General features: G+C 39.9%; 1 protein-coding gene across 3 annotated transcripts; it reads left to right on the top strand.

Moving 5' to 3' along the window:
- The first annotated feature begins 505 nt into the window (after positions 1–505).
- slc52a3-2b (solute carrier family 52 member 3-2b) lies at positions 506–7,590 on the top strand. Of its 3 annotated transcripts, none has more exons than XM_015055707.1 (4): positions 506–777; positions 4,211–5,291; positions 5,379–5,502; positions 6,840–7,590. In XM_015055707.1, the coding sequence occupies exons 2-4, from the start codon at positions 4,258–4,260 to the stop codon at positions 7,050–7,052; spliced, it is 1,371 nt and encodes a 456-aa protein (XP_014911193.1). In that variant the 5' UTR covers positions 506–777; positions 4,211–4,257; the 3' UTR covers positions 7,053–7,590. The 3 variants fall into 3 exon arrangements, with proteins under 3 accessions (XP_014911193.1, XP_014911194.1, XP_014911192.1); XM_015055708.1 differs by lacking the exon at positions 506–777 and adding an exon at positions 2,216–2,308; XM_015055706.1 differs by lacking the exon at positions 506–777 and adding an exon at positions 2,315–2,440 and having other exon boundaries at positions 4,209–5,291.
- The last annotated feature ends 4,887 nt before the right edge of the window (positions 7,591–12,477 follow it).

Here is a 12,477-nt window from a genome sequence, read left to right as displayed (position 1 = left end):
CTTTTGCTTTTTCCATTAGTTTATTATTTTGTTTGTATTTCCTTTTCATTCCTGAAAAGCACTTTGTATTGTCTTATTGCTGAAAATGTGCTATATAAATAAAATTATATTTACCTTTTACCTTTATGGTTTTTGAAGTGTAATTAAAAAGTGTTTCTGGCATTAAGTCTAATTTCCTTCTGCAGTCATGGATCCATTAAGAATTCAGTGGTTTTTCCATCAGGAAGGGGACATGGAGTACCAGCCAGCACAAAGGTGGGAGCAAGGGCACTGATCACATGAAATCCAGTGAAATTACCACCCCACAGGGGTCAGTCATTTGAGGTGGAATGTGTGTTGAACAAATGCCAGAGTGACCCCGCCATGACACCCACTCAGAGGGCATGGAAAGCCGTCCAGAGTTGACTTCTGCTTGGCTGCCCACTCACACAGCCCAAAGCTGAAGTAAGATCAAATCCATTCAGGAATCTAACAAGCCTTTCATTTTTCCTTTTGTTGATTTTGCTGATAATTCAGTGTCTAAACTCACTATTCTGCACACATCCTGTTTCCATTTATTTCCTCCCTCCGCTGGAAACATACTTTATGAACCTCCAGCTCAGCCTTCAGTGGTCACATGACAGAGATTTAGACTAGCACAGTTCAACACCTACAACTCTGTGTGCATTCTTCACAGACAGCAACATCACAAGGACACAGCCGTGTTAAACATCCCAGCGGTGCAGCGGTTGTGTAACCTCACTAAGACTGACTGTATATCTACATTCACTCAGCCAGGTAGGTGCTGTCTACTTTGATTAATAATATTTTTATTGCATTCCCTGATAGTTAGTGGTGAGCTCATTGAAAATGCAGACTGTTCTTTGAGATTTTTTTTTTCTTAATGCAACCTATGTGCAATTTTAGAACCAAAGTGAATGTTAATCTATAAATCACATTTAAGATCATGCAAGTTCGACTGAAGTGCTGTGCAATCAAATTAAACTAAAGTAAAGGAAGCAGAACAGAGAACCATGTATTGCTAAAACAGCAAAACAATACAATAAATACACTTATAACGTGTGAAATAGCGACAGACTGGCGACCTGTCCAGGGTGGACCCCGCCTCTCGCCCGGAACGATAGCTGGAGAGGCACCAGGAACCCTCCTGACCCCACTAAGGGACCAGGGTGTAAAGAAAATGGATGGATGGCTGGATGGATGGATGGATGGATGGATGGATGGATGGATGGATGGATGGATAACATGTGAAATAGAAACTATTTGAAAGAGAAAAATAGATTAAAACTCTGTTTGGAAGAACTCGTGGTGGGCTTGCATCCAGCTGATTGTCAGTTTGAGATTTTTTTTTCCTGTTGAATATATATTTTCAGAGGCATTTTTACGTACATTGGTGAAATTCCAACAAAATAACAAAAAATACAAGATTTTTTATAATTAATTTCAACATGCTGAAATGAAGTATAAGTCAAAATAATTTTCTTAAGTTTTAAGTCAAAATTTTATTCCATATTAAATTTGGACTTAAAATTCATCTTGTATAGCCAATTATTTATCTATAACATGCCTTAAAACTTGACAATGTGCACAGATTTGCACCACATATTCCACTTTACCCAAACATATCATTTTACAGTATTTTTCTGCAGCGTTTTAAGTCTAAATACATCAAACTCTGTTTTAAATGGTACTTTCAAGAAAATGTGAAACACTTTTGACTTCACTGTGGCAGAAAAGAGGTGTGGAACCCTGGGAGTTGTGAGGGAGGGATTCTTGGGAACATTTCTGTTTAAGGTGAATTTCGAAGGAAATCCAAACTGGATTATCATGTTTTGTTGTTTTTTTTTTTTTTTTAGTGGAGTAACTCCACCAACTTTAATCGTTATTGTGAGACTCAGGTACAGATACACAGACTTTTTGGTTTGAAGAAACAGCTGACACATAGACGTAATAATGTTGTTGTTGTTGTTGTTGTTGTTGTTGTTTTTAAAAAGGACCAAAAAGTACTACAAATTTTGAAGTTTGGCTCTCCTGTGTCGCTAGAACTCTGTTTTTTTAGAGGGCATAGTCAGACTAGTAAATACTGAGAAGGGAGGAGCTTCTTACGTCACTGCATTTCCTCCTATCACAGAGCTCTATGAAACACACGGTTGCCTGCTTTTGAAACTGCTCTCTAACAGGGAGATGACGCAAGTGTCATGGCGGTAGAGCACATGCGCGCGGGTTTAGCCACGCCTCCCCGGCAGTCAAGTGCAGCAGAGACACGGAAGCTGAGTGTACGCTTTTCTGAGTCCGAGTGTGTGTTGGGGTGAGAAGGAGAGCGGGAGGGGGGCACACACACATGCGGGTAACAAATGTAAGACAAAACAGCGACATTAGTGGAGTGAAGATTTTTAGGAGGATAAAGTTCTGATAGGAGCTGTTACTCATGTTCTGAAAGGTAAGGGAATGGGTTTCACTTCCTATTGATTACATTTACGTGACGGAACAAAGAGCTGAAGGTTATTGGATTGTCGGAGTATTTTAACTAAAGCGTGACGCCTCTCACTCCCTCTGGCCCATTCACTGTCCAAAGGGATGACAATGTATAAAGATGGTAATTTTAGAAAAAAATATTTCAATCCAAAAATCCAGGAAGTAAAGCCTCCTTACAATCTGTTGTGTAATGTCATTATCTTGACTAATCTAAGCTCTCATAATTGTTTTCTTGTACCACATTTTTATTCGGTTTCCTGACATACAGTAAACCCCTTGTGCTAACATATTGCTTTTAAAGCCACAGAGCTAAATTTTTTTAGTCATTTGATGATTTTTCTGAAAAATTAGCTGTTTTGTTTTCATTATTGACACAAAAAAGTAACACACCTTGAATGACATGCCACTGCCCTCTATTGTGTGTGTTTGTGTCCCCAACGCTTGGTGCTTTTTATGGGAGCAGACAGCGTGTCAGTGTGTGAAAGGTCACATATCCATAGTTAGAAAGCACATGCGATAGTGATGGAAGAAGAGGTAGGGAAAGACATTCAGAAGATCAATTACACAGATTCTGAGGAGGATGCACTTCCATGCTAACATTTCATTACTTTTGGACCGAGTTGGGAATAGGTGAAGGGAACTGGTTTCAAATTTCATTCTAAAACCCATTTTAAAATCCTGTTAAATTGTATATCCAAATATTATTCTGTTTTTGTTGTTGTTTTTTTTGCTACTAGTGCATTGTAGTAACACGTATCGAACCACAAGATGGCAGTAATTGACCAAGTAGTTTGACAGCTGCCAAAATGCCTTTTAATAAAATGGAGAATCTTACAACACGTATACCCCAAAAAGAAGCCTTTGCCGATTTAATTACAATAAATTCTAACTTACCCTCGTCCATCTTTTTCTACCATACTTTTTCCTTCCACTCAACTTTCTGCTAATATTTGTAGTTGAAGCACTCTCCGTACAACCTTTGGCAAAAAACAACCAACCAGATCCCACAATAAAACAAGGTAGTGGCAGCATCACACTACAAAAACAGTGGTGTTTGTCAAGGTGGATCAGGTTATGAATAGACTAAAATACCATGAAGTTCTAATACCAGTCAAATTACCACTGGGATGGTAATTATTATTATTTTTTACCATCCCAGTGAGTCCAAGTATACACACATCCAAATCAACAAAAGATTGACTTCCTTAGAAGAAGAGTAAAGGTTTGGAACGACTTAGTAAGAGTTCAGGGCTAAATCTGGATTTGGAGAACATTAGCAAGGTCGGAGGGGTAAATATTGCTGTTGAGGTGTGGCATCCTGATGGATTGCTACAAAACACGACAGAATGGAAAGTTGCTTTGACAATTTATTAGTTTACAGGTATGTACACTTGTCCAAACATATTTTTATTTTTTTTCCCTCTGCCTTTTTTTTTCAATTGAATTGCTCAAGACAAATGTTACATTAAAGGTGGAAAAAATTTGAATTATTTTATATATCAGAGTTACTTGTTTGATGGCACTATGTGGCTGGAAATTCAGAGTAAAATTAATCTTTTCTGTACATTTTTCTTCAATGACTTGCATGCAAAGGAGATGTACTCCAGCAGAGTTCAATGCTAAATTCTCACCGTTTCAAAAATGCAGAATTTGAAATTTTAAAAAGTCCCATTTTTAAACGGAATTCCTCCAACTTTCATAAACAAAATCTTCTTCTGTTGTTGTTTTCTTTCAGGTTGTGTTCATCTTTATTGCTTGCTCTACCTCAGTCCCGCCTTCGTCATGTCGCTGCTGACCCACGTGCTGGCGTGCCTTTTCGGCATGGGCTCCTGGGTGGCCATCAACGGGATGTGGGTGGAGCTTCCTCTGGTTGTCCAAGAGAAGGCCCCTGAGGGCTGGCTACTGCCCTCCTACCTCACCATCCTCATCCAGATGGCAAATGTAGGTCCTCTCTTCATCACTCTGATGCACCGCTTCCGGCCAGGTGCGCTGGACGAGCGGCCCGTCATCTACTCCATCGTGGGTTTGGGGATTGTGGCCACCTTCCTGCTCGCATTCTTCTGGAGGCACACGGTGATGATAGCTGGCTCCCTGCGCAGCGTACCCCTGCTGGTTTTGAGCTTCCTGCTCTCTGTGGTGGACTGCACGTCGTCCGTCACCTTCCTGCCTTTCATGATGCGTCTGCGTCCGGAGTATCTCACTACGTACTTTGCAGGCGAGGGCCTCAGCGGTCTTGTGCCCGCTGTGGTGGCATTGATTCAGGGTGTTGGGGTAGCTCACTGCGAAAATGCCACTTCGGCCGCAAACTCGTCGGCTCTCAACTCCAGCTGGGTGAGTGGCGCTGGGCTGCAGTCCGTCTACCAGCCGGCTAAATTCTCCGTCGAGGTTTTCTTCATTTTTCTCAGCACCATGATGGCTGTGTGTCTGGTAGCCTTCATCCTGCTCAACCTCCACCCGGCGGTGGCTCGCGAGAGGAAGAGCGACCGATACTTTAGTCCAGATCTGGAAACGGAGAAGAGGGATCCAGGCTTCTCTCTGAATGCCCAAACACCAGAGCAAAAGCCAATGATCAGCCCTAGAGAGGCCGCTGGGAAAGAATCAAGAGGTTCGTTTGGAAAGGGGACATACAGCAACTTGGAAGTGGTGTTCATCTTTGTTGTCCTTGCATGGGTCAACGCTCTGACCAATGCGGTTTTGCCCTCCGTGCAGACATACTCCTGTCTGCCTTACGGGAACAAAGCCTACCATCTGGCTGCCACTATGGGCGCTGTTGCTAACCCAGTAGCCTGCTTCATTGCCATGTTTGCACCAGTGAGGTGAGAACAACACACATTCAGCATTCTCTATTGTTTGTATTATGCTGTTTACTTTTTCAATTTAATTTCATTGTGAACTTTTTCCAGGTCTCTTATCTTTATGGGGTTTCTGACCGTTTTTGGGACTGGTTTTGGAGCCTACATCATGGCCATGGCAGCTTTGAGTCCCTGTCCTCTATTGGTCCACTACACCTCTGGAACCGTTGTCATTGTAAGACATGTTTTTAAGTCTTGTATCTTTTTAACTGCTTGGTACCTTCCGGACACAAACCACAGTCAACAAACGTCGTATGAATGTCGGGGTGAATCTGGTTTCACCAGATTAACCTTAAAACTTTGACACCTAACCATAACAACCCTCCTACTGGTCTAAGAAGTTTGTAAGAGAGCATCAGTAAACAAACAACATCATGAAGACCAAAGAACATAGTAGATACGTAATTCAAAGAAGGGTTAAATTTTGAAAACCATAAATCCTGTGCCAATCTATGCATATACACTAATGCGTTCTGTTCCTCAACAAGACTGTTGAGGAACAGTTGAGGACGATGGCTACTGAAGACAAACAAGAAATTCTGACTTTAATCCCAGAAAACAATCCAACCTGCCAAGAAAGCAAGGTAGCCGGGATGAAATAAGTTTTTCAGTAATGAGTTTTCAGGAGGTTTTGGGCTGGCATGGCAGGAGGGAATGTGGTTTGGCTCTACTGGATGCAGCAGTTGTTGCGATGGCGCAGGCGCGTCTTTGACTGCAGCCATAGTGACTTGAGTCTACAACTTACTTGTAGACTCAAGTAAGTTGAGTCTTTGTAGTCAGTACCACTGATTTAACTTTTAAATCTGACATATTCATCTGCAATATTAGGGAGTCATGAAAAATATTCAAACAGAAAAGAAATGTCTGCATTAAGCATGGAAGAGGACGAGGGCTACTGAAGACAAACAAGAAATTCTGACTTTAATCCCAGAATCCTCATCTGTTTTTTCTTTGCTAGAAAAAAAATGGGGAAATAAGTCAGATTAATTTTCTCCAGTGATCCTAATCCTCTCCTGTACTTCTAAGAATTTAGGTTTTTCACAGTTTTGACTAATTTTACACAAGCAAATATATATATATATATATATATATATATATATATATATATATTTAAAAAGTACGATTTCTGCTATTATTAAAGTTTTTGAAATGTATGTCACCTCATCTATCCAAAATACTGCAAGGGTCATACTCATGGTAATTTCTCAATGTTCCTTTACTATTACTCTTTTCCTAAGGTTGAACTCGACACTATCTTAGATTCAGATAAATCTGATGACTTGTTTTGTTTAATTTCTTTATGTTAGAAAGTCACAGAGGAATTCTGTGACATGGAAAAATTAAAAAGTAAAAGAACGAGTGGACCTTCAGACCGCCTTGTATAGAAAAAGGAAAATGATAATGAATTCATGTGACCAAGATATTAAACCACCATTTGCACTTTTTCTTAATTCTACATTACAGAGAGCTGCTGTAATTTCAGATTGGTTATTGACTTCCTCTCTGCCGCAGGTGCTGGCCTGGATCCTGTTCGTCCTCTCCCTCTCTTACGTGAAGGTCATCATTGGGGTCATACTGAGAGACGAGGGGCACAGCGCCCTCGTGTGGTGCGGTGCCGTAGTTCAGCTGGGCTCCATGCTCGGCGCCGTGTCCATGTTTCCGCAAGTCAGTGTCTACGGACTTTTCACTTCCGGCGATCCCTGCAACACTAAGTGTCCGTTGTAGACGATAAACACGTTTGCGTTAAACACTGCTGTACGACCTTTGGGGTAGATTGCACTTAATTTTGTAGCACGGAGCTCAGTTCACTCATGAATTTTGACATATTCCAACTAGCTTTGGGAGAGCTGAGAGGTTGCAGGTGACCTTTCCCACTCCTCTTTTTTATGTCTGTCGATTTATTTCTATTTATTGAAGTATGGAGTGAGCGTTACAAACTGCTCAAGTTACAGCCACGTGGTCAGTGCTCATCAGACCAAAGAAGACCAAATCGCAGAGTATTTTTTTTAAACATGTTTGCAATTCCTCATCAATAGAAAGATCATTTTACTTGAACTTTTAGTGTGATGTGAAAGTGTTGTCACTGCTTCTGTAAGGACATATGAAACTTTTGCTTTAAAATGTGCCTTAATGCTAGGTGATAAAAGATTCAAGCTCGTTATTTTGTGTAAAAAGTACAAAGTTGTTTGACTAAACCGATTTTATGTTACTGGGATGTAGATGATGTTTGACTTTATAAAGTAAAATCTGTTGACATATTACCAAAGAATAAGTCCTCTTTCTTTCCTCTCATTATACATGTCATGATCTTCATGGAAAGTGGTTTATCTTAAAAGATCAAAAGTCACAGTTTGTCGCTGCTTTTATGAATCTATATTCACATTCTGTCCTCACTTCCTGATCAGAATCAACTTTATTTTCCAATCTTGGAAAATAAGGAATTTCTTTGACTTTGGTTTTCAAGCATTTATTAGGTATAGACATTAAATACAAACTTTAAATCAACTTACACAAGAATAAAGGAACAGTACATGAAGTTGAGCAGTGGAGCTCTTCCAAAGTTACCTCTGACCTCTTGGCTGCTTCTCCAGTGAATGATTTCCTTCCCCAACCTGTTCATTTAAGATATGGCCATCTTCAAATAATGGATCAACAGTGCTCTGTGATTAGTGCAAAAGTTATATTCCACTTTTTGATGGGCTTTTATATAGAATCTCAGTCTAACACATAATTCATATTTTTAACAAAACAAAGTTGAAGGGATAACGGCACTATTGCAAGGCAAAGTAAAATACTCTTTTCTTGTTAGATGTTTAGAAGCAACAATTAACCCAGATTTCAAAGTTGGTTAAAAATTTGTTATACTTCTTCCAATTACTCAAGAAATCAAATGCAATCAAGTAAAAGACAGGCAAACACTTTTCTAAAAACATTTTAAATGTCTAGTGACATGCTTTCAGTACAGAAACAAAAGAAAACCTTGGTGCTTTAAAGATGGTCTATCTGGAAGTGTTTTAAACAACTGACATTGAGCATGAAACAGCTTGGTTTCCCTTATATGATGTGGCCTCAAGGGGGCCACATCATATTTAATTAAGTTAATTTTTCTCTTGTTTCTTTTTTCTTTTTTTTTTTAAAGACTGTTCTTGGTGTCCTTCTTGTTCGTCAACATCTCCAATAACGAAAGATTTCCATGTTTTTCTTGCAGTCTGCTTAAACACACCGTGATTGGCTGCCAACTGCAATAAACTGACAAAGTCATGACCAAAACCCTCCATTCTAGAGTTATGGTTTTTAAATCAATTTTTGATTATACTCGGTTCCTGGAGTGTTCAAACTAGAATGCTAGTGGAAAATACCAACATTTTCCACCGACAGTCAGTCAAAAAAGCCACCTGCTTTGAGTTCCTTTTGAACCATGACTGGAACATTCACCAGCATGTTTGTGTATTGATCATTTCAACAAAGGCACTTGACAAAATGTAATGTCTGTTACTGGTTTTCACAGCTGTTGAATGTATGATATGTTTTTACATTTTTAAGACGTGAAAAGATCTTTCATTTATGAAATTTAGCCGTCATAGAGCTAAATTTGTTTTTGCTTTTTGAAATACATAGAGATCCACGGAGTTAGCATAAAAAAATCAGGAAAAGTTGAGATTGCATGGAGACTTTGGAAAGGCACTGTGGATGCCTCATTTTCTTTTGAGACCTGTACATCTCTAAATATACCAGCAGGGGTCACTGTGTGATTTATGTTACTGTTATATTCGTCACCAAGTTCTGAGGCCAACTCAGCAATTCTGTCTTATGATTGAAGGCTGATGTGTAGCTGCAATAATTTGACTTGAGGTGTAATAATAGCTACATTTGTTTGCACTTTTTTTTTCAAGATACTATAGAGCTAATATATCTTGACTTATGACCCCTGATCATAAGTGTCACAGCTCATCTTTTATTTATAGCGACGGCGTGACGTGTTCCTCTGAGGTGTTGGCCTCGGTCACCAGAGCAGTGTGTGCATCATATCCTCTACACAGTAAATCAGAAAGTATCTTACCCCATTTACGTGTCTGCGTCTCTTAGCAGCCCGTGAAGATAAACGGGAATGAGAATCTCGTGGCCAGTCAGCATCTGATTCACGTCCCAGTAGCTCCACAGACAACATCTGGGGTCATCATCTCCTGGTGTCTCATTCTTGACCTATTCTTTTTATCACCACCTGTGGTTTTTGAGGCTTATGGTGTGCCGAGTGAAAAAGTAGCATATCTGTTTGAAAGGCCTGAAAATTGAGACAGGGTTTTACAAAAAAAGAACTCTTGAAGTCTTTTAAATGAGATTTAGAAAGATGGAGTCTGCTTATTTTGAAACCATCATCGATTTGGGTCACTTCTGCAAGACGGAGGGAGAAAAATAGCCGTGCGGTTTCTCCTTATCTTTTTGGCTTGGCCTCTCCTGCAGCTAGTATGACATCTCCTTTTCCGCCGAGCTCCTTGTCTTCCTCTATTCAAGCATATGGCAGACTTAGCGACCGTAATTTGAATTTAAAACACATGGGGGGGGAAATCCTAGCCCGTGCTGCTCTTTAATGGGCCGTCATGGGATTGGAGAATGCGGGGAATGATTGAATTTTGCAAGAAGGCCAAGAACGATCAAGTCTCGCCTGCTGTTATGCAATCGACCATTCCCCTCTTCCAACGCGACGTCTGGTAAAACCTCTTGGAGTAAGAGGAGGAGGAGGAGTGGGTGGAAGAGGGGGGTTAATGCTGGAAATCTCAACGTCTGGACCAAAAGAGAGAAAAACATTTTTTTTTGTCTACTAAATGACTCAAGGCCTCATAAAAAAAAGTCAGCTATCATGGGTAAAAAAGCCAAATAAGATCTGATCCACCACATGAAACAGAGAGATTTTCAACTACATTGATTTTAATGGTACTAAATGAGTCTTTTTACACTGAACTGCATGACATCCAATATTTTCTTTCAAACAGAAACATATGGATGACATAGAAAACTTGCCATTCTGGTCTTTTTCTTTGATTGAGTCATGTCTACTTTTTCCTGTTACTCTCCACTGGTTTGACTCATGACAGCTTGAAGAACAATGTTTAGTTTAATAAAGGTTTATTAAGATTTCCCCCCCCCCCCCAAAGCCAAGTGTTTGACGGACAAGTTAAAGTCGAGGCTAAAGTTTTTAAAGTTTTTGAGGAGATGATCCCAAGTCAGATATGAAGTATTCAAGGAATGAGTTCAAGTAAAGTCTTAACTCTTCGTTGGCCAGCTCAAGTATTAACATATTTGCACAAGGTGAAAGTCTAAGTCGACTTCCAAGTTTTAGAGGACTAAGTCTGTCAATTCTCAGCTTTTAGAAAAGCAAAACCAAGCAAATTCGAAGGCTTTTTGGCGGTCAGGTCAAATTCATGCCTCGAGCCAGTAAGTGTCTAGTCCAACCCAAGTCTCAAGTGAGTAAGAAGCAAGTACAAGTTGAGTCTCAGGTCTGTGAAAGTCCAGGCCCCAATTCACAACACATCATATCAAGGCATTTTACAAAAAAGGTACATGTTATCCAATCATAGATGCATTCCAGTTGATACTCATTATCAAACAATGCAGTCAAGTTCAGTTTATGAATCAAAGTAATTAGTTTTCTGTTTAAGGAAATCAAGCAGACTGCATCAAGCTATTGACTTGCAGCATCTAGCATCTAGCTACTGTAGCCAATCACTTGCACTGTGTTGTTGACTTTGCAGTAATCCCTCATACTGAGCAAGCATGTAGCAACAGCAGAAAGGAAAATCCCCCTTTAACATTAAGAAAGCTCCAGCAGAACCAGAACCTGGTGTGAACCTCGATGTGAGTGGTCTTCTGCCATGACTGACTGGGGGTTTGGGAATACCCACAAAAAAGAAATACAGAGGCTTAACAATGAAAAAATAAGAGGTAAAGTAGGTAGATATCCTTCTAAAATTACCCAAAGTCATGTAATATAGTGCTCATTTTTGTAAGAGATATTTGTGGTCAATTATATAAAACTACAACTACCAATATTAGATTGTAAACCATTAATAGCCCCAAATCTCTGGTTCACTGACTAACTGCCTAATAAATCAAGTGCACTTTTCACTGAAAAAAAAATGCTTGTGAAGCATTAGAACTGTGGTTTGTAGCTCACACATCAACTTGTTTAAACTCTCATTACCCAAGATTGAAAATGGTTCTTAAGACTCAAGTGAGACACCATAAGTCTAAGCCAAGTCTTGAGGCTATAGCCTGTGAGTCTAGGTCAAGAATGATATCTTCATGTTTGTGACTGAAGACAGCTGCTGTTCAAGTCTGAGACTTCAGTCATCATTTCTGCCACATCGTCTAAGCTTTCTCGCTCTTTGTGTCTGATTTCACATTGGTTATGGACCCTGTCAGTTAAGCAAAAGAGATTACTTTTCCCGTTATGTCCATTATATTCAAATGGACTGGGCCCTTTTTTTTCTCTTCTTAGCAACAAGACATAAAGTAATCAAAAGTTAAAAGCAAACACTCAAGGAGGCACTTAGCAAAAAAGAAAAGCTTTTATGATAAAACATTCATATACTGTACAGTGTAGGAGACAGGTAATCTTTGAGAATGATAGGGTTGTCTTGTGGTCAGTTTTGCGTAGTATTATTCAGGGAGCCTTGTAGACAAATTCTCCTAATGACCCTCCCCTTCGCCCCTACATCCACCCATCATACACAAGACAATCCAGCCAGAACAACTAATACCTGAGTGTACTTCCTCAATGGCGTGAAGTATGCCTTGAAAAGCTGTTGGATGCTAAAGTACACCAGTGTTCATTACTTTGACAGGCTGATGACAGGACAGACTGGCTGAGTTGCACTTCCACACACACATTCGATAACAGTAGAATATTTAAATGCAGCTATTTGACATTGGAAAACACAAGCTACAGTCATGAATGTTGATATGGTATCATATTGTTGAGCATTGACTATTGATAAATCCGTTTAATGGTTAAGCTGCAGTCAACAGGTACTGTGATGGAATTGCTCAGAGACGCATCAGCCAAGGATTGCTGGGAGACGTTCCAGGCCTCTGCAGTCTTGTGCAGGGTTCAGTGAGTTTAAACAAAATGCAAATAGTGAATCAGCCAATC

The sequence above is a fragment of the Poecilia latipinna genome, unplaced genomic scaffold (genome assembly GCF_001443285.1).
Source record: "Poecilia latipinna isolate Pla-1442-1.1 unplaced genomic scaffold, P_latipinna-1.0 Scaffold1331, whole genome shotgun sequence".
Classification (NCBI taxonomy): domain Eukaryota; kingdom Metazoa; phylum Chordata; class Actinopteri; order Cyprinodontiformes; family Poeciliidae; genus Poecilia; species Poecilia latipinna.
This window is presented reverse-complemented; position numbering and strand designations above follow the sequence as displayed.

Coding starts and splice junctions, on each gene's coding strand:
- slc52a3-2b (XM_015055707.1), top strand. CDS start 4,258: ATGTCGCTGCTGACCCACGTGCTGGCGTGCCTTTTCGGCATGGGCTCC. Junction 5,292..5,378: donor GCCATGTTTGCACCAGTGAG/GTGAGAACAACA, acceptor AACTTTTTCCAG/GTCTCTTATCTTTATGGGGT. Junction 5,503..6,839: donor CCTCTGGAACCGTTGTCATT/GTAAGACATGTT, acceptor TCTCTGCCGCAG/GTGCTGGCCTGGATCCTGTT.